Here is a 20,885-nt window from a genome sequence, read left to right on the forward strand (position 1 = left end):
TACCATGATAGCACACCTGGTGCTGTGGGGCACTGAGCTGTGGCTCTCCTACTATGTGCTAGGCACTGAGTAGGTGCTTCAGGACTTAAACAGAAGATTGACATGCCAGAGCTTCACAACCTCTAGAAAAAAACAGAGAACAGGAAAGCTCAGTAACAGTCCACAATTCCCATTAAGTTGTAGACACCAGCAGAAGATAGATCCCAAGGCATAAGCAATTGCCTAAGTGATTGTGCAGAGAGCCACCATACAAAAAGCCATGAAAGCTGCGTACAGGGGGTGGGAGGGGGAGTAAGGGGGAGGGAAGAACAGGTGAAGACCAGTGGCTCTACTCCTTCCCCCAAACACCAGGTGCCTACCCTCTCTCCAGCAGCTCCAATTGCAGGATAAGAGGGTCACAGAGAGGTCCCCCAAGGTCCCTGCCAGATCTGGTGCCTCTCCATGTTTACAGCTCCATCAGTCAGGCGCTCTGGGAAAATGTGGGTCCTGGGGCTCCCTTGCGGTTGTAACAAGAATGGAAGCGGCCCCCGGAGCTGTCACCTGTTTGCCCAAGTGACCCATTTGGTTATGATCACAGTCCAGCTGATGAGAAGCATGCTGAGATTTCTGGATGCACTCACACACCTCCTGTGAGCTCACCCTAAACCTGCAGGATGAGCAAACCAGCCCTAAGGATCCCTTCTCACAGATGAGGAAAGCAGCTCCCTGGAGGGAGCCAAGGTCTCAACAGGCATTAGAGACAGGAGCCAGAACAGGGTGTAGGTCTGCCATACATCTGGAGAGTGGTCCAGACAAGGAATATGTGCTTTGCATGTCTCTAGGTGGGGGAAGGCTCCTCTCTTCCCCTTCCCCTCACCATCCCTCCCCTACCCATGGACAGGACACTGCCAACAGGCACCACACCAGCTGTGCTGTCATTTCAGGATCCAGCAGGCGGCCACTTTGATTTGCTGCTAATTCTTTACTTAAAAAAGATTCACAACTCAATTACATCAGGTAACAATAGCTCACAGTCAATAATACAAAATGCGAACCCAATAAACATCCATTCTGACCAGGGGACATGGATTTAGATGAGGGAAAAACAAAAAAATTACAGCATCAACTCATCAAGAGCACTATCTTGTAATTTCCAGTAAATTGGAATCACTGCGAGTTCTTTTCCCCACTTGAGTGGCAGGTATATTAATTTCTTGTCATTTGTCAACCATCAAAAATAAATTGTTTACAAGGATCGAGGAGTGAGTTTCAGAGGCCTAGAATGTAGCTATTATTCCAGAGTAGATTTGTGTGATGCAGTTTGCAGAGACGAGGGACTTGGAATTGCTGGTTCTAGCTACCCTGACTCCTGTGCAGAATTGGCTCCTGTTGCACTAAATACCCTTCACCCTAAGTAAGAAACTGTGGCCATGGCCTGATTAGCCTACTGTTGGGCTCGCCTTCATTCAGCCTCTCTGCCTCCCAGATGCCATCCATAGAAGCAGTGGACAAAAATGAGAATTGCCGCAGAAGGGAGTCCTAAGAGAGGCTACTATTTGCCTCTTGCTAGCTGTCCTGTGGACAGTGAATTATCTCGCTGATAGGCCCCTTTTTGTGTGTACATGCCATGCCGGGAGTTGAACTTGGGACCCGGGTGCTGTCTCTGAGCCTCTCTACCACTGAAGTCACACCTCCACTTTTGGCTTTCTGATGGTTAATTGGAGATGAGTCTCATGGACTCTCCTGTCTGGGTTGGATGGGTCTGAATCTCAATCCTCAGATTTCAGCTTCCTGAGTATCTAGGATCACAGGCATGAGCCACCAGCACCTGGTCCACTCCAGCCCAAAGGCCTTTTTCCTCATCAGTGATGGAAGGGTCCTTGTCCTTACTTTCTTCCATGGTAGTAGAAGCCAGCGGGGGCGGGGAGGAGGGTCCTCTGAGAGGTTAGCCAAGTTGCACAGTCAACACAGTGGGGACTAGAACCAATGTATCACTCAGACCAAGAGGGAGCTGGTGGTCAGATTTGGTGTCGAGGACAAGAGAAATCTGAAAGAAAGCTCTAGGAGGAAAAAGGGAGTCAGGAACAAACAATTTCTAAATTTGGCTAAATTTAAACGCGTGAGAACAGTTCAAAATTATTCATAATGTATGCAGATAAATGCAAATGACAGCCAGCAATGAGCCAGGTAAAAGCTTCCTCCGACATTACGCACGAGTGGGCAGGATGAGGACACAGGCTGGAGTTTTCTGAGCAAACTGCATCCTCAGGCTGGTGCGACCTTTTCTGCAGCCCCAGAGTCAGCAGGCCAGAGTTGGGACCTGTGCATATTTCTGTATCCCTACAGCCACTGTCCCCTCTCCTTTCCCTTCCCTGAGTTAACTAAGTCTGCTTCCACTGGACTTCTACCCATAAGCCTTCCCTCTCACCTTCCGGGTGCCTTGCCACCACATCCATCTGTGCTGGATCTGGAGGGTTTGCTGAGGTTGCGCGGAGACACAGAGCTCACTGGCCTCTGCTCACACCCCTCTTGTGCATCCCTATAAACCTCCCGGGTGCACGTAGGAAAGGGTATGTGTGAGGATGACACACAGCTTCCTGCTGTCCACCTGAGGGGCCTCCAGTGATGAGTTATTTCATGCCTCTGAGCCCCGTTCTCCTCATCTATCAAAAAAGATGGGTAGCCTCTACTGTCTCTGTTTCTACCATGTGTGTTTGTGCCTGATGCCTGACTCTAGAGAGTGCTCCATCCCTAGCTCTTCATCCCTTTCCAACCACTCCAGTGACTGGAAACCCCAGAGTCCTGCCTCTTCACTTCTGCTCACACAAGCCGTGACTCGTATCTATACCCCTTTTCTGTTTGTCTGAGAATCCTCCCACATGTCAGCTCTCCTGTGAAGCCAGCAGCAGTTACCCATGCCACCATCACTACCAAGGGAGGCCTCTGGCACCCAGCACAGTCCTCCAGCACCACCTAACCCTGAGCATTGGATGACCTGGACTTTTTTACAAGGATTCGCAGTGCCCTTGGGCTGTCTTGTCTTAGAGATCCAGCTCCCCTCCATGTTGCCTCCTTAACATAGCCATTCTTATAGTGGGATTTCCTTTTCTTTTCATAATATGACCACCTCCTTCATTTCTTCACAAGACTTTTGAAGGGCCTGGAGCCCAGCTCAGGCCTCTTCTCGTCCACACAGCCTCATACTGCTCCCAACACTCAAGAAGCTCTGATCAGTCTGTGCCTAAGCAGCCTTCCGGATATTGAGATTCTACCTTGGCCTTCCACACTGTGCCGGGGGAGAGCCCCAGGAGGGGCCTTGCATGCTGGGAACTCAGCCATTCCCCAGAGCTGCACATGAGCCATCGTGTGTACATGTGAACAAAACTGTCTCTGATCCCTCCTTCTCATAAAGCCCTTTGGATCTGAACACACAGGGACATGAATATCCCCCGAGCCCCTTTTCTGGCAGCTGGTCTCTGGGGAAGCGTTTGTTAGTGTTCACCAGCTGGTATGCTAGCTGCTCTTAAGGTAGGCTGCTCCTCTGCCATAGTTCAGGAATTGAGCTTCTCTCCGCTTTGCCCAACTCTGTCTCAACAATCTAAGAGGCAGCGCCCTCCTCCCCACCCTCTCTTTTTATTTTCCTCGTGATTGGTTGTTTGTTGTCTGTACATAGATTGCTCCAGAAGGAGCTACTGGTGGGTGGGAGTAAACAGTCTGGTGTTCATAAACATGTTCTCCTCCATCATTCCTTGCTTCCAGACCCAGGGGGAGACTTTAAAGCCATGTGTCAAATCAATGGTTACTCCCACCACTCCGCTTACCACTCACAATCAATCCTAGCACCTGCTTTGTGGCAGCCACAATGCCAACACCACAGGTCTGAATCCCTTCAGTTTCCCTCACACTGATGAACTAATAATGGGTAGATTCTCTTAGTGCCTCCATGGTTCTGATAAGGAGCAGAGTGGTTAAGTTCCTGCCTAAAGTCACATGAGTCTTTTGGTCTTAGACTGGGAAATTCACAATGGATTCTGGGTACTTGGGAAAACATTGTCCCAGTGATGGGGCTGATGTGAGCCAGAGCTTGAAGACACTGTGATGGTGTGCTTAGCTCCCCTGGCAGCCACTGGGTTGGCAAGACAGGCCCGTCTTCTTCCTGTGCTTGGACTCAGTGAACTCTGTTCTGTTGTAGCATCTCAGGCTATGGAGCTGCCGGCGGGAAAGGCGGGAAGAACACCATGGTGAGGTCCCATGGCGTGTCTGTGCTGGGCATCTTCAACCTGGAGAAGGACGACACGCTGTACATCCTGGTTGGGCAGCAAGGGGAGGATGCCTGCCCCAGCGTAAGTGCCCGGAGCAGCCCAGGGCCTTCATGTGGAGGGGAGCCATGCCTGGCACGTCCCTGCTGGGAGCTCACACTCAGGGGGAGCCGATTGCACCATGATGCCCTTCTTTAGCAGGGCCAAAGTATACACGAGACCACTGGCCATGTCTGGGTTTAGAGTTTTATATCCCCACAGGGGCCAAGGTTGAATGGATTGACTTTAAAAGTCAGGGGTTGCTGAGCACTGGTGGCTCACTCCTGTAATCCTAGCTACTGAAGGGGCTAGACCTGAGGATTACAGTTCAAAGCCAACCAGGACAGGAAAGTCTAGGTGATTATTACCTCCAATTAACCACCAAAAGGCTGCAAGTGGAGCTGTGGCTTCAGTGGTAGAACACTCCACTTGAGCAAAAAAGCTCAGGTATTGAATCCAGTTTAAGCTCCAGTACCAACACACACACACACACACGCACACACACACACAAGCTAACAAGCTGAATTCTAGCTGGATGGATCTGTGATTACTCTTCTTCATGGAACTATGAGTTGGAGCTCTCTTCCCAAACATGCTTGCTAGTACACTGTCATCTTTAATCACACTATTATGAGTTGGGGGGAAGGGAAGAAATCACTTTGCATTAAGCCCAAGATCTCAAACACTGGGTTATGTGTGTGTGTGTGTATGTGTGTGTGTGTGTGTGTGTGTGTGTATGAACTGAAATCAGTTCAGAAAGGTAGATTTCACAGGAGTTACTTCTGGGAAGGGGACTCAATTGGGTAAATTTAATCAAGAATATATGACACAAGGACAAAAAGAATGTGTTGATATTTATTAATAAATATCAACTAAAGTGTAAAAAGCACAGACTGAGAGCCAGATTACTATATAGCCCAATTCCTCTACCTCACAAACAAGGAAAATGGAGACCACAGAGGAGTAGGAATTTGTCCAAAGCCATTTACAGCATGGCCCAGATCTCTGGGCTCCTATTTTTGCTGTGCCTTGCCTCAGTTACCATGGCCTCTTTTCCCATCTCTATTTACAATGCATTGCTAGAAGTCTCTGCAATCCCAGAGACAGCCTGTCATTGTGTTTCTGAGCCCACCAGGATTTCTAGAGCTGTCAAAGAGAGCAAACTCCAGCAGCAGGAGATGAGAAATCCCACAGTGTTCTAAAAATGCCCAGGAGAATGGGGCAGTGAGGACTCAAGCAGCAGCAGCAGCAGCAACAGCTGTACAAGCCGCTGGCGCTTCAATTGTCCCTTCTCTTGTCCCATGTTGGAGGTATCAAGATGCTGGCTGTTTTGCCTGAGCTGAGCAGGAACTCAGGACCCTGCAGGGCAAGAGGTCAGCACAAGAAGAAGGCCAGGGCAGGGAGTTACCATCTAGTACTCCAGGAAGTGACCCAGCAGCCTGGGAGGACAGATTAGACACCAAGAAAACAGTTCAGCTCCACAAAATAAACTTGGAACTCTCTAAGAGCCAACCTGTAGGCTGGGAGCCCACGAACCAGCAAGTATAGCCCAGCCCTCCTCCCCCAGCCTCCCACCTCTGCGGTGAACACAAAGCTTGACAGGCACAACCTTCTGCTTAAGGAATAACTCCACTCCAACTTTTATTTAGCAACTATAATCAGGACTTTCCAACCTGTTATAATATATTAAGTCATTAAATTACAGGCCGCTGTAATTTTCACAGGAATTTATTGAGTGCTAATGTAATTCTTTCATCTAAGCAAAGAGATTGCATTGACTCCTACAAGGGACTTTTACTTGATTGGATTGTAATCAGTTATGTCTTTTCAAAGGACTGTGCCTTTTTTTTTTAATTCAATTGTAATCTACTTGTTCCTCTGGGTTGCTGCACTTTATCATTTTTATTAATCAACCTACTTCCTCTAAACTTTGTGAATGCACAAGAGTTCCCAAAGAGACAGACAGGAGACAATTCTCAGCCAGTGACTGAAGGCAGCCCCCTCTGCTGGTCGGGATGGGCATAGCATGGGCACAACGAGGACCGTTACTCCTTTTCTCTACACTTCTATTAGTCAAGGAAGAAAACAACATCTTCAAGCGTTAACTCCATTTGCAATTCCCTCTAGAATATTGGAACCTACCAAAAAGTTCTAAAGATCCAACTGTCAGATTTGACAGCGTTGCCGGTTTGATCAATTGTTCTTCTTGTGTGCCTCATCTTCCCATTTAAACAGTCTCCAGAAGAGATGTTCTCACAGGGTAGAAGGTCCCGCTGCTGTCAGCGGGAGAGGAGGAGAGAAAGCAGCATTTAGGAGCAAATCTTCTTATGCTGTTGGCTCATACTGGATAGACAGCCCCTCCATTTATAGAGGTAAAAGCCATGAAGAGCCATTCTGACTGTGTGTAGTGATGCATACCTGTAATCCCAGCACCAGGAAAAGATAAGGCAGGAGAACCAAGAATTGCTACATAGAGAGACGCTGTCACAAACAAATAAACACCCTGCCCACATAACAGCCACATGCTCTCCCCTGACTCTAGGCCTAATCTCAAGATACTATACTTGCTTTCCTTGCCCGCCTCCAGGACACCCTGCCAGTGATGTACTTCCACACTGGATGGGGTAGCATTTGTAGAGAGAAGAAATGCTAACTCTCAACAACAGCAGCTCAGAGCCTTCCAGCTACACTAACCACCCCCCCACACACACCCTATACAGGGGGGGGGACTGTGTGTGTATATACACAATTATTTCCATCGTTAAATCTAAAATGCCACAAAACAAATTGTCTCAGCTGCTTATCTGAAAATTTCTCTAGCACCTATTGCTAAGGTGACTCAAGATGAATGACCATGTCTGCTGGCTGGTTGCATAGCAGCATTTGATAGAAATTTCATGTTTGTTGGCTTTTTTTCAGTTCAATGAAAGAAAAGTCATTTTCCTCTAGTGTTTAGAGAATTCTTCAGAGCTGTGGTATCCAACACGCAGGTGGGACTGTTTTCAAGGCATCGCTTTATTTCAAGATGCCAGGATTCTGACATTTCCAAAACAGGCCTGGGGAATCTCACTAGAAGTCCAGAAGCTGCAGAAGTCAGCAGAAAGCAGTAGAAACAGCCAGCAGCCTCCCCTAATGTGTGAGATATACCATATTGGGCAACCCACTTGTTCCTGTCCACGTTGTACAATCAGGAGAGATTGTCCCCCAACGTAGGTGGTGAGACCAAGCTGTCTGGCTGCAAGTCCACCCCTTCTTGGACATGACAGAGAACTCTACTTAGGGATGACAGAGATAACTCTCCAGTGTAAGCTGGAAATGAAATCTGAGTCTGGTCATCCACTATTGTTTCTTGGTTGGTTGGTTGATTAGTCGGTTCCATATTTTTTTTCATTTTCTGTTTTGTTGTTATTGTTACTCTTCTTTGTCTGTTGTATATTCTTTCCAAGATGCTTTAAAGCTATAATTTTATTAAAATCTCAATGGCTTTCCACTGCCCAGAGATGGAGTCCAACTCTCGGATTGTCTCCACATCTTTCTGCTATGATCTGACTGTCCGGTTCAATCCCACTACCTGCCTCAGTTTACACCCCCTCCAGCCTATCTATCTATCTCACCACCTAAGGCTTTCATCATTCCTTCTTTGGTACCTACAGGATGCTACCTGGTCCTCCTGGACTATCTTTCTGTCCAAAGGTGGGCTTTTCTGGGAAAGAGTCATTAGTGTTTTTCACCAACACTCCTTGCCTTCTTTCCTTTGGGGTCTGCTCTGCTGCTTTCTGCTCCTGGAATGATCTGGCTTTCCCAATGTCTAGGATAAAACCCTGCTGATCCTTCCTGGCCCAACCGAAAGCCTCCTCCTGCAGACTGCTCTTCCTCCTTGCCCATCACTGGACAATAAAGCCTCTCTTCCTTCCCACAAATTCTCACAGCATTCTGAATCCAAGTTATCCTTGGGCCCTTCCCTAGCCATTCCCTTGCCAAAAGTGAGCTTTTGTCGCCTCAACTCAGCCATAACCTATCTGAGAGTTAGCCCGATCCTATCTATAGAAACATACAGGATTTTCTGGTTTGGATGGAAACTTAATGTATTTTTTTTTCATTTCTACAGACAAACCAATTAATCCAGAAAGTCTGCATTGGAGAGAACAATGTGATCGAAGAAGAAATCCGTGTGAACAGAAGCGTACACGAGTGGGCAGGAGGTGGAGGGGGTGGAGGAGGAGCCACCTATGTGTTTAAGGTGAGATCAAGGTTGGCTCAGCCAGGTTACCAAGTCAGTGATCCATGCACAGTGATCTGCCTGCAGTAACCCACATGCAGTGATCTGCCTGCAGTGATTCATGTGCAGCGATCTGGGTGCAGTAACCCATGTACAGTGGTCGGCCTACAGTGCTCTGAATGCATGGACAGACCCGTGCAGAAACCTCTTGGATGCTTTATCTCTTGATAATGTGGAGAAGCAGAGCTCCAGAGACATGTCCAAATGGACCTCTGGCCCTCATCGGCCAGCCTTCTACCCTATGGTCAACTTGTCTGACATCATCACAGCCACGGCAGGAGCCTCGTGTGCCATGCTTTCATAAAGACAATGATGCCGAGGGCTTCATAGACCTTGGGTGGAGGTCTGAACCAGAAATGCTTAAAAGTGGGAGGAAAGAGAGGGCAAAAAGACCTTCTAATCACCAGAAACCAAATCTCTGAGACATTTCAGGAAAAGGGCTAGGGTAAGCAGACTCCAAATCTGCCCTTGCTCCATTTATAATCTATTAATAGACACATACACACATGCACCGTGATTAGGCTTTTGCATTTCTTTGGGAGTTTAATTCTGCAGTTCTAGAGTTTGAGCTCAGGGCCTCAGCTTGATAGGCAAGTGTTTTACCACTTCAACTACATCCCCAGCCCTTTTTCATTTTAGTTATTTTTTAGGTAGGGTCTCGCGCTTCTACCCCCAAGGCTTCTGATTGAGATCATTCTTCCTCTGCTTCCCGTGTAGCTAGGATTACAGGTGTGAGATAGAGCACCTCACTCCCCTTGACCTGATTGAACCCCAAATGATTCAGGAGCTGGTGAGAGTGGGTTCCTGTGACATGAGTTTCAGGCCCACAAACTAGGGTGGAAGGGTCATCCCGCTTTCCTGCAAACAAGCAGGCTAAAGCATTTGAACCAGGGCCCGGGGTCTCCCTCGTAGACACCCAGCTCATGTCTTCATTTCTGAATCTCTCCTGCCCGGCCAGATAAAGGATGGAGTGCCTGTGCCCCTGATTATTGCGGCTGGTGGAGGTGGCAGAGCCTATGGCGCCAAGACAGACACATTTCTCCCAGAGAGACTGGAAAATAACTCCTCGGTTCTAGGGCTCAACGGCAATTCCGGGGCCGCAGGTAAAGCCCCACAAACCCTGCCCTCCTTCCAAAATCTCCCCAGAATGGTGTGGCCTTCGGTTACCTAGTCACCCTTCTGCCCTGAAGGTATCTTAGTTGCTGGTCACTGAGATGCCAGGAGCTCTGGCATTAGATGCTATTATCAAGGGGGAGAGGACAGGCAATGCCCAGGGGCCTAGAAGCCACCAAGCTGACCTGAGGCTTGCCAACCAGTCAACCCCACAAATGCCAAGCTCAAAACCTTAGCCCTACCATTTCCAAAGCTGCCGCGCCCCACAACTTGCCCAAGGGCCTTGATTCATCTCTGTATGCCCTGTAGTATGCCAAATCAACTTGCCTCTTTCTAGCACAGTCATCTCCATTTGATGCTTCCCTGTGTCCCTCTGCTGCGCCCCCTTGGCTGGAAGGACCTCAGACAAGTGCTCTTCCAGCAGACCTTTTATCAGTTAACCTGTCCAGTCTTGCAGACACAACCTCCCGCCCCACCCCCCAAACCCTCTCCCTCTCCACTGCTGATTCTGCAACCTACCTCTAAGTGGGACTCCATCGCCGCCATCTGCTGGGATCTTTAGAATGGATGTCTGTTGAAATGCATTGATATATGGAACTATAAGGGAGTAAGGGGGTCCTAGAAAGTCAGAGGGCTGGGACTTCTCAGCTCCTAAGCCTCTGACCAGGGAGCAGCCAAAGCGGGTCCTGCTGAACTGAAGCCACCTCTCAACTCTCAGCAGTCCCTACACATGGTCCCCACTCACTCTCCTAATATCAGTGCCCTGAGATGGGCTTTATTATCTCCCAGCTACAGGTGAGGACACTGAGGCTCTGAGGGGGAAGGTCCCTGGCCTGGGTTTCATAGCTAGCAATGAAGCTACGCCCGGTCCAGAACTCTTGCAAGGAATTCCAGGGCAGTGACCTTCGCAGGTCTCTTGACAATTAGCTGCAAAGATGGAGACTCCAGCTCTGGTCAGAATGGAAGCAGTGAATGAACAAAGATGCAGCAATCTGGGGACTGGATGACATAGAGTTTAGTCACTCTGTCTGTCCCCAAACTCTTAAGGAAGCAGGGTACCAGACACTATCTGTGGGAACACACTGCATCCAGCACATCTCCCCATTGCCAACGGCATGTTGCTGGCTTTCCTGGAAACTGAGGCAGGTGAGAATACCCACCACCTCCCAGCCTTGGCAGATGCTCAGGAAGATATCTACACCCCCCCCCCTCTCTCCTGCAGGTGGTGGAGGCGGCTGGAATGATAATACTTCTTTGCTCTGGGCCGGAAAGTCTTTGCTGGAGGGTGCTGCTGGAGGACATTCCTGCCCCCAGGCCATGAAGAAGTGGGGGTGGGAGACAAGAGGGGGTTTCGGAGGGGGTGGAGGGGGGTGCTCCTCAGGTGGAGGAGGCGGAGGATATATAGGTAAAGATGATTCGTGTTCAAGGTGTCACTCCCTTCCCCTCTCTTAGTCCTAGGCACCTCCCCTCCCTGTCTCCTCCTGGCCCACCCCTTCCCCCACACCCAGTGTGGATTGCACTCAATGCACGCTCCCCTTGGCCTGGTCCCAGCCAGCCAGAGGTAGGGTGCTGGCTCCAGAGCCAGCATCCTACCTCCAGGCTTCCTTGGCAACAGCATCAAGATCCCCGGGGATCCTTGATCATTCCCAAAGCTGAAGACACGTGCTTTGGCTTTCCAGACTATTCTCTGAATTCCATCAAGTACCCACTGATCTGAAAGCCCTAGAGGCCAGATTCCCCAGCATCCTGCCTGGATTTGGGTGGCCTGGCCCCTCTGTAAAGGACTGGCTCATGGCTTTGCCAGTGCCTGGTTCTCTGTCCAACATGCCAGCTGCCACCACTCCCACTGCTCTCCCGAGGCCCCAGTGGGCATCCTTCACAAGTGGCCTGCCACTGACCCCGGCTGCCTTCCAAAGAGCCCTCTGGAGCCCAGAGGCTGCCAGAAGATGGCTCCGCCCTATTCCCCAGATTAGCATGCATGCCCTGTGCCTGTGCCATTTCCTGTCTGTGTTTTGCTCTGATGCTATGTGTAAGACGCTTAGGTTAACCGCATGCTCTTCTTTTCCAATCCCTGGCTGGTGGGAGTGGCCCAGGTGGGGAGCCCCAAGAGAACCCAGCCCCAAGTGAAAGGAGGGACAGGAGCCTGAAGGCACAGGGCTCATCTTCCCAAGTCCCACTCCTACCCCAGTGACAATGACAAGCATCTCCTCAGCGCTGGCTCTCCAGAGGAGTCCAGAGCAGGGCCCCGGAGCATATTTCAACCTAGACACACTAGTAAGGTCTCAGCAAAGTGATGGAGACCCTCTCCCACTAGGAATCTGGCCTCAACTTGGTGGGGAAAAGGGGCCCACTCACCCAACTGAATTTCCAAATGCAGCCTCTGTGCCCTGGGCCTCCCTTCCCTCCCACCTCCCCTGACCCCAGGGCCCCCAGCCCCCCTGGCTTGGGCCAGAGCTTCATGCCCCCATTGACGCACATATGTGTTGAGATCTCAGCACCCACATCTGTGTCCAACTCTTCACTGATTTGCCACAGGTGGCAATGCTGCCTCAAACAATGATCCCGAGATGGATGGGGAAGATGGGGTTTCCTTCATCAGTCCACTGGGCGTCCTGTACACCCCGGCTTTAAAAGGTACCTCTAACACTGCTTCCTCACACCAAGCGAAAACCTCAAGGCAGGGACCGGCACTCAGGGTCCTGAGGCATTGTCATGGGAGCCTTGCAGACAAGTCTTTCTGTGGCTCATCTCATCAAGTTTTCTGGAAGGCAGGCAGGGTGTGTGGTTTTAAGTAGACATGGAGACAGGATACAACCCCCAGACAGACCAGTGCTAAAAAAGGGGGCTGTGGGGCCGGGAGTTTGGCCTAGTGGTTAAAGTGCTTGCCTAGCATGCATGAAGACCGGAGTTCGATTCCTCGGTACCACGTACATAGAAAAAAGCCAGAAGTGGTGCTGAGGCTCAAGTGGTAGAGCTCTGGCCTTGAGAAAGTCCAAGGACAGTGCTCAGGCCCTGAGCTCAAGCCCAGGACTGGCAAAAAATAAAAATAAAATAAAATAAAAAAGGGGGCTGTGATGGCCTGTGTATTTCTGTCACCAACCTAAGTGTCTCCACACACATACGCACACACACCCCATACATGAACTCTGATCACTCACCAGATCCCAGGGGAAACTTCCTTATAGAGAGCTGAGCTGCCAGCAGGCATCTAGAGAGAGAGCTCAAAGGCCAGGCATGGGATTGCAGGGTGGCCTTCCAATTCATCCCAAAACTGACCCCTCCTTTCTTGTCCCCAGTGATGGAGGGCCATGGGGAAGTGAATATCAAGCATTACCTCAACTGCAGTCACTGTGAGATAGGTGAATGTCACATGGACCCCGAGAGCCACAAGGTTATCTGTTTCTGTGACCACGGGACAGTATTGGCAGACGATGGTGTCTCCTGCATTGGTAAGGAGTCCCAGGACAACTCTAGGTCACTTTTGGAAGCGAGTCTTAAAGGCATCTAATCCCATCCCTCACCTAGCATGGGCCCTGTGACCCTTCTACCACAAAACCATCTCATCTTCCATAAGCACCTAAGGGACAGGGGCCTCCGTTTCTAAGGCTCTTGGCTGCATTGGAATGTTTCAGAGGCAGATCCTCCCTTGGCACCTCTCTGTTGGGAGTGCCTAAAGGGTGTAGGCTTTCAAGTGCATATTTGAAAATGGGGTTTCTCTCTTTAAGTCTGTTCCTGAGTAAATAGCCCATGGCTCCTTGCCACAGGGGGCCTCGGGGCACATACTCTGCTTGTCAAGGCCCCTTCTCAAGTCTCATCTGTGTCTACTTCTGTCCTCACCCTGCGTTTATGCAGCTGACACTTTGGACCAATATATAGCACTGATAATCATCCCTTGGAACTTTCCCTCCATCCAAAGCCACTCTTGGGAGCTCATGGTCCCCTGGAAAGGAAGATATTGCAAGTTATCCAGGTGGCTTTGGTTCCTACTGGGGAGGGTGGATCGGACGTAGGACCTGCTCAGAAAAGAATCAGCATGGTTGTCAATGTCCAGGGGGACTTTTCTTCCAGGGTCACCTACCCCGGAACCCCACCTGCCACTCTCACTGATCCTCTCCGTTGTGACCTCTGCCTTGGTGGCCGCCCTTGTCCTGGCATTCTCTGGCATCATGATTGGTGAGTATGTCAGATCCCCAGGCCTCCCAAAGGAGGGCAGGAACATGGGTCTGGCAGAGATGAATAGTGTCTCTGGCTGTGCATGGACACCAAAAGTATCACTGGGTCCTGAAGTCCCTGGCTCTGCCTAGAGCAAGACAGCACAGAAGCAGTAGACTATGCACTTCTCCAGCAGTTGATGTTCCCTACAGTAATCACTAATGCTCCTTTATTGGCAGAGGGAGAGAGAGAGAGAGAGAGAGAGAGAGAGAGAGAGAGAGAGAGAGAGAGAGAGAGAGAGAGAGAGAGAGAGAGAGAGAGAGAATTCTGCACACTCATTTCTGAGTATAATCCCATTTGACCTGTCAATCCAGGTGAGCCAATCTAAGGTCACAGAGGCTCAGCAAGGCCTAGCCAGGCTTAGAATGCTTTAAAATGATCAAGACAGATGGACAAAGACATGAAGACATGTATAAGGGTAGGTAAGAGCTTGCTCAGACCAGCCCCTCAGAGCAAGGAAACCTGTGGCAACACAGACAGGTGACAGCACACACTGTGTTCTCCTACGGTGTCACCCTTCAATGGAACAGGAGAGTGAGAGCCAACACTTGTTGTATACCGACAGCATTCCTGGTGACTTCACATTTCAGATCGTCAAGCTCCTATGATCAGACTCAGGCATTGCTGTAAAAAGGAGTAGAAGCATGAAAAGGCTTGAGAGCAGGGACAACTCTGCCTCCTACCTGTCTGCTCCCGGTTCTCTTGCCTCCTCATTTCCCTCCCTTCTCATCTCAGCTTCTCTCCAGTCTTCCCCTTCCTCTCTAGTAAAAAGAAAGGGAAAAAAATTCTTATGCTCAGGGTGGGAACATTTTATAGACAAGAGTACTCTGCCCTTGGCAATTGATCTGGGTCGCACTTGCCCTGACCCAGAAGTTGTAATGTTAGGCTTTAGCTGCAGGACACATCCTCTGAATGAATCAGCCTTTTCCTTCTGCCTCGCTGGAGTGTGCATGGAGTAAGGATACTGATCATGGCAACTCACGTGTTAAAGCTCTGTGAAATGTTTCAAAGCTATGTTAGGTTGGTGAATTCATTTCACGATGGCAGGCCTCCTTAGGTGGGGTTATCAAAACAGGGCAGCAGATTCTGTCTACAGAAAGGAACCCAGGTCCATGGTCATGTGCTCCACTGAGCCGCCCTCCGCTCTAAGTAACAGGAGGTAGTAGAGGGCAGGGGCTCCCATACCACTTTGAAAGGATCTGTCACTGTGTGGCCATTCACCACACATGTGGCTGAGCAGTTCTCCAGCACCTCAACCATGACCCCAGCTCACTCTTCAGGCTGTCCCACCCCGCAAAAGCACAGATCTGCTGAGGTGGGGCCCTTCCTGAGAGCCCTAGCACCCCTTTCATGCACACCTTTGGTCCCCAGAATGTCCTCCAGGACCCTTGCTAGAAGGGCCTGGCTTACATGGCAGCTTCTCCTTAGCCTTCCCTGTTCCCCCTTCATGTGAGCTCAAACTCACCACAGAAGGAGTCTCAGCCCTTCCCGGCTTCACTTCTTTTCTTCTACGGTCCCTGCTCCAAATAAAATCCAGCACATATCATCCCATCTTGGATCTGCTTCCAGCAGGAGCCATACTATAGCCCCTATGTGATAGTAGGTGATTTTTAAGCTTGATGTTTTTCTGAACTGATGTTCTGGTGAAAGGGACCTTTTGCACATACACACATTTTATGAGTAAGTGAGATGGAAGGGTTTAGAATTCCAGGAAAGTGATGGTGACCCAGGGAGGCTTCTTGGAGGAAGTGCCCTCTGCTGGGTAGGTTATCCATGGCAGCTGACCTCTGTCTGTCCACAGTGTACCGCCGGAAGCACCAAGAGCTACAAGCCATGCAGATGGAGCTACAGAGCCCCGAGTACAAGCTAAGCAAGCTGCGCACCTCAACGGTCATGACCGACTACAACCCCAACTACTGCTTTGCTGGCAAGACCTCGTCTATCAGTGACCTGAAGGAGGTGCCTCGAAAAAACATCACCCTCATTCGGTGAGTGTCTGCTGCCATCCGGAGCTTTGGGTTTCAGAGGTGGATATCTTGGCTGCATCATGGACTCCTCTAGCCACAGAGTCCAGCAGACTCATCACTAAAGCACTCCAACCTTGTCCCAGGGCCAACAAAACTTTATGTTCAGAGCCACACAGAGTCAGCTTATTTTAACATGGGGCTTGTGCAAGGAAAGAAGGATTTGGCGGGAAGAGCCTAATCTGTCTCGAAACCCATTCAGGCACTGAATGGATCCATTCCCATTCTCCCCTCTGCCTTCTGCCTGCCTTCCACTAGACATCCCACCTCTGAGCACCTGGAGTACCCTTGTATGTTCCTCTGCTGTTTATAACAATCTACCAGTGACTATCTCTCACTGTCCCCGGGAAAGTGGCAAGAGCCACTTGTTACTTAAGTCTGTGTCCCGAGTAAATAGGTGAGACTTACTAAATGCTTGTTGAATAAATATACATTTGGCCATCGTGATAGATAGGTGATAAGAGCCTGGGTTGACACCTTTTCTGTTTGCCACAGGCTAGGGAAGCTACAAAGAAAAAAGGGTTGTTTGGCTAAGGACGCTTGTGGTGCAATATCTAGGGAGATGCTGGCGATGGCTTTCTTGCTGGAAGAGTGACAGCTCATGGCATGCCCCGGAAAAAGTCAGGGTGCACAAGCATGTGGATCTGTATCCCCGGCTCTCTCACTTGTTGTCAGTCACGATGCCCCATTTTAATCACTTTATCTAATCCTGATCACCCTCTTAATGCCTCTCAATGGAAATTAACCTCAGCATGAAGACCTTCTTACCAGAGTTTAGGTAAGATAACTGCCCAGGATGCCACAGCAAAGGCGAGTTGAAGGTGCCACTCCCGGTAATGGCCACCATTTGTCTCTTGTGCACATCCACTGATACTGAACTCAGGGCCCCAGTTGCCTCTTGATTGTGGCCCACTTAACTCCTCTCTGTCTTGTCTTCTCATTGGCACAGGGGTCTGGGCCATGGTGCCTTTGGGGAGGTGTATGAAGGCCAGGTGTCAGGCATGCCCAGTGACCCTAGTCCCCTACAAGTAGCTGTAAAGGTAAGGAGCAGCTTCCTCTTGAGTCCCCTCTAGCCCTGAGGTCTCTGTGGGCTGAGGCTATCAGCTCACTACTCCTTCCTGCCCTTCCTTCTGTGTCCAGACACTGCCAGAAGTGTGTTCAGAACAGGACGAGCTGGATTTCCTCATGGAAGCCCTGATCATCAGGTAAAGCCTAAGAGAGACCCTACCCCACCTCCCCAGACACTCCTAGAAGGTAAGAAATGGGGCTCTCCCAGCATGGCTCCTCCTCCCCAAAAGAAGACTCCTTGGGGCAGAGCAACCCAGGCTGCTTTTGTACTTCTTACTACGAGCACCTCTGCGGCAGCTCACTGGCTCTTGTTCCTTCCTTGCTTAAGGACAAAAGCGTACTAGATTTTGACAGCAAAGGAGAGAATCCCCTCCCACGTACCTCTTCTAGAAGTATGGTTCTTTGTCCATACTAGCTTTTAGACCAGGAAATGTGTTGCTAGCAGAATGGATGGCTGCCCTGCCCAGCTCTGCAGGGACCTCAACTTGCAGTTCTGGACCTCCACTTCAGCTGGAGATCTCAGTGATGGAGACTCCCAGTTGTGTCTTCTCTGGCAGCAGAGGAGGTAGATGCTTGACCTGAAGACCCAGAAAGGCACGGGGGTCCCTCTCCGCACTAAAATTCTACTTGAACATCCCAATGCTAGAGCCAGCCCGGGGAGGAAGCAGCCTGGAAACAAGGGTACAGCAGTGTGAGTGACAGGTTCTTGGCCTCTGGAGCCCCAGGAGGTCACACTTTGAAAAGTGCTTTGAAAAATAGCACTTATTTTCTGATTTTTTTTTCTGATCATACTCATGTCATTGTGTTGTTTTTCCAGTCTTGGGACTTGAACTCAAGGCTGGGAGCTGTCCTGAGCTTTTTGCTCAAGGCTAGTACTCTACTACTTGAGCCACATTTCCGCCTCTGGCTTTTCGTTGATTAATCGGAGATAAGACTTCCCTGTTTTTCATAATTTCCTGATTTTTCCATTGACTTTGAATTGCAGTCCTCGGATCTCAGCCTTCTAAGTAGCTAGATTATAGGCATGGGCTACCAGCTCTTGGCTAAGACATTATTTTTATATAAGAAAATACAAGAATATGTAGGAAGAGAATCATTCACTCAGTATCTCAGCTGGGTGGTGTGGATGGGTGAGTATGTGTATGCACACACATGTACCCTTACTGTTTTAGTGTGTGCCCCTCTGCCCAATCTATCCTAATCGGAGAAGAAAACTAAATCTTTTTTCTGTAATTCTAGCTACTCAAGATAATGAGATCTGAGCAGCCAGGTTCAAAGCCAGCACAGGCAGGAAAGTCCATGAGATTCTGATCTCCAATAAATCAAAAAAAAAAAAAAAACAGATGTGGAAATGGGGCTCAAGTGGTAAAGCACTGGCCTTGATCAAGAAAAGCTAAGGGACAGAGCCCAGGCCCTGAGTTCAAGCCCCAGAACCCCCCCCTGAAAAAGGAAAACTAAATCTCCAGACCTCTTGTCTGCAGGCATGCATGAAACCATCCCATCTCGTGGCACTTTAGCAGCTCCCCTACAGCCTCTTTCTGAAGCTATCCCTTCAGCTTTTGCCTGTGCCCTTTCTCAGAGAACTCATGAATGAATTTATGTATTGGTGTCTGAGAAAGACCCTCTTCTATCCCCCTGTCCCTTGCCATTTTATCACCCCCGAACCTGTGCAATGACCTCTCATGCTTTCCAAATTCTCCCTATAAACTGAGCTCCTGCCCAGCCTGCCCAATTTTCCTGCAGTTTAGCAAGCAAGTTGTCTGGGGCTCAGCAAGGTTCCTCAGCTACCATGAGCCAGAACCTGTCCACTCAGTGGAACTGTTCAAAGCCTGGCTGACCTGCTTCTTCCTCTTCTTCGTTTTGTCAGAGCAAGCCAGGTACCCAGTGTTCCATGCCTCTCATCCTAACTCCTCCAGAAGTAGGGATCAGGAGGATGGAGATTGGAGGCCAGCCAGGGAGAATAGTTCAGAAGACGCCATCTCAACCAATAGGCAGAGATTGGCATGAGCCATCTGTCATCTCAGCTATAACAAAAAAAAATGCAGCGTTGAGAATTGAAGTCTAGGCTAACTCAAGCAAAAAGTGATACCCTATCTCAAAATTAACAAGAGCAAAAAGAACTGGCGGTCGAACACCCTGTCTAGCAAGGATAAGGGTCTGAGTTTGAATTCCAGTGCCACTGGAACACAAACCAAACAAAAAAGATGATCATCTCTGTTAAGTTCACTTACTCCCTCCTCTGGACAGCAAATTCAACCACCAGAACATTGTGCGGTGCATAGGGGTGAGCCTGCAAGCCCTGCCCCGATTCATCCTGCTAGAGCTCATGGCTGGCGGAGACCTCAAGTCCTTCCTGCGGGAGACGCGCCCCCGCCCGGTGAGTAAGAGCCCAGCCTCCCTCAAGGCTGAGGATGACGGCAGCAGGGGGTAGAGGAGCAAGGGAGCAAGCTAGGAAGCAGTGGCTCTGTGAGAGCCCACGAGTGTACCCTGGGGCTTGGATCAGGGAAACATCAGGACAGAGGGTGAACAACAGCTGAACCCCAGCCTTAGGGGACCGTAAGACTTGACATGCATGCCTCTGCCCACCTCCTGTTTAGGACCTGGTAACTCTGACCATACCAACACAAACTCAGAGAGGGACTTCAAGGCAGAAATGTCACTCACTCAGTTCCTGCTCAATGCATTCTGAACCCACTGAGTTTGTAGCTCAGATAGGGGAATTCCAGACTTGTTTTCTATTTAAAAAAAAAAAAAAAGCCGGCGCTGTAGCTCACACCTGTAATCCTAGCTACTTAGGAGACTGAGATCTGAGGATCAAGGTTCAAAGCCAGCCTGTGTACAAAAGGACCTGAGACTCCTATCTACAATTAACCTCGAGAGAAGAGGGAAGTGGGCTTGGCTCAAGGGTAGGGTGGTAGCCTTGAGCTGAAGAGCTCAGGGATAGCACCCCGGCTGAGTTCAAGCCCCATGACCCACAAAAATAAAAATAAAAGTGCTGCATGTACCTAGGGGAGAGACCTTGGGAAGGATGCAGGAAGCCATGAGACACCTTATAGTATAGGATAGTCCATTCTCTTTGCCCTCAGATCTGCACAGATGAACCCCAGGGGTGGGGCTAGAGCACCTCAGGGATGGTTTGAAATGATGAAGCACATACTCCTGGCCACCCAGTCTAGTGCCTGACTCTTCCAGGCCCTCATGAGGTCCCAAACACTAGGAACAAGACTCAGGTTAGGGTGTGGCTAAGGAGCTGCCATAAGGAAAACTAGCATGGTGAAAACATCGACCATCCTCCCCACACTAGAGAACAGAGAAAACCTCACCACATTCTGCTGCAGACAGTTGAAAACAAATTTCACTGCCCACAGAGACTTAAAAAAGATAACAGAAATCCTGATATTCCACCTTAGGTCAGGTTCAATTTAAACACCTCTGCCTTAAGCCTGGTGATGGCACACACTTATAATCCCAGCTACTCGAGAAGCAGAATCACCCTTGTCATTGGAGGCCAGCTTGGGCCATGCTGGATTCCTGGGGGTTTCCAACATACAAATCTGTGCCTATATTTCTCAGTCTGCAGTGAGGCCAGGCATTGGATTTTGAAAACCTCTGGATGACCTGTAGAAAGAAGTTAAGGTCAACACCTCAATGGGTCAGGGGGCAGGATTGGGTTCTGCCTCCAAGACAGAAGCCCAAGTTTCCCATTTTCCTGTCTCCTATAAGAGTCCCCTAAGTGGCTCCCTTCTGTCTCTCTGCAGAATCAGCCCTCCTCCCTCACCATGCTGGACCTTTTGCATGTGGCTCGGGACATTGCCTGTGGCTGTCAGTATCTAGAAGAAAATCACTTTATCCATCGGTGAGTCACATGACCTTGCTCTTCCTACCATCTGTGTGAGCCACAGAGCCAGCCAG

General features: G+C 49.7%; 2 protein-coding genes across 2 annotated transcripts in view; both read left to right on the top strand.

Moving 5' to 3' along the window:
- LOC150060926 (ALK tyrosine kinase receptor-like) overlaps nucleotides 1-11,642 on the top strand; it is a 35,374-nt gene extending 23,732 nt beyond the window's left edge. Inside the window, exons 3-7 of the mRNA XM_090337583.1 lie at nucleotides 4,172-4,322; nucleotides 8,386-8,517; nucleotides 9,515-9,659; nucleotides 10,892-11,000; nucleotides 11,501-11,642. Of these exons, the coding sequence (XP_090193709.1) occupies nucleotides 4,172-4,322; nucleotides 8,386-8,517; nucleotides 9,515-9,659; nucleotides 10,892-11,000; nucleotides 11,501-11,642 (679 nt within the window). The remainder of the gene's footprint in view (nucleotides 1-4,171; nucleotides 4,323-8,385; nucleotides 8,518-9,514; nucleotides 9,660-10,891; nucleotides 11,001-11,500) is intronic.
- A 569-nt stretch (nucleotides 11,643-12,211) lies between these two features.
- Nucleotides 12,212-20,885, top strand: part of LOC150060927 (ALK tyrosine kinase receptor) — a 35,801-nt gene continuing 27,127 nt past the window's right edge. Inside the window, exons 1-8 of the mRNA XM_090337221.1 lie at nucleotides 12,212-12,303; nucleotides 12,966-13,118; nucleotides 13,738-13,842; nucleotides 15,683-15,869; nucleotides 16,855-16,945; nucleotides 17,046-17,110; nucleotides 19,221-19,350; nucleotides 20,732-20,829. Coding sequence (XP_090193347.1) covers nucleotides 12,237-12,303; nucleotides 12,966-13,118; nucleotides 13,738-13,842; nucleotides 15,683-15,869; nucleotides 16,855-16,945; nucleotides 17,046-17,110; nucleotides 19,221-19,350; nucleotides 20,732-20,829 — 896 coding nt within the window. The 5' untranslated portion in view covers nucleotides 12,212-12,236. The remainder of the gene's footprint in view (nucleotides 12,304-12,965; nucleotides 13,119-13,737; nucleotides 13,843-15,682; nucleotides 15,870-16,854; nucleotides 16,946-17,045; nucleotides 17,111-19,220; nucleotides 19,351-20,731; nucleotides 20,830-20,885) is intronic.

Source organism: Megascapheus bottae, chromosome 7 (assembly GCF_031878675.1).
Source record: "Megascapheus bottae isolate mThoBot1 chromosome 7, mThoBot2.hap1, whole genome shotgun sequence".
In the NCBI taxonomy this organism is placed as follows: domain Eukaryota; kingdom Metazoa; phylum Chordata; class Mammalia; order Rodentia; family Geomyidae; genus Megascapheus; species Megascapheus bottae.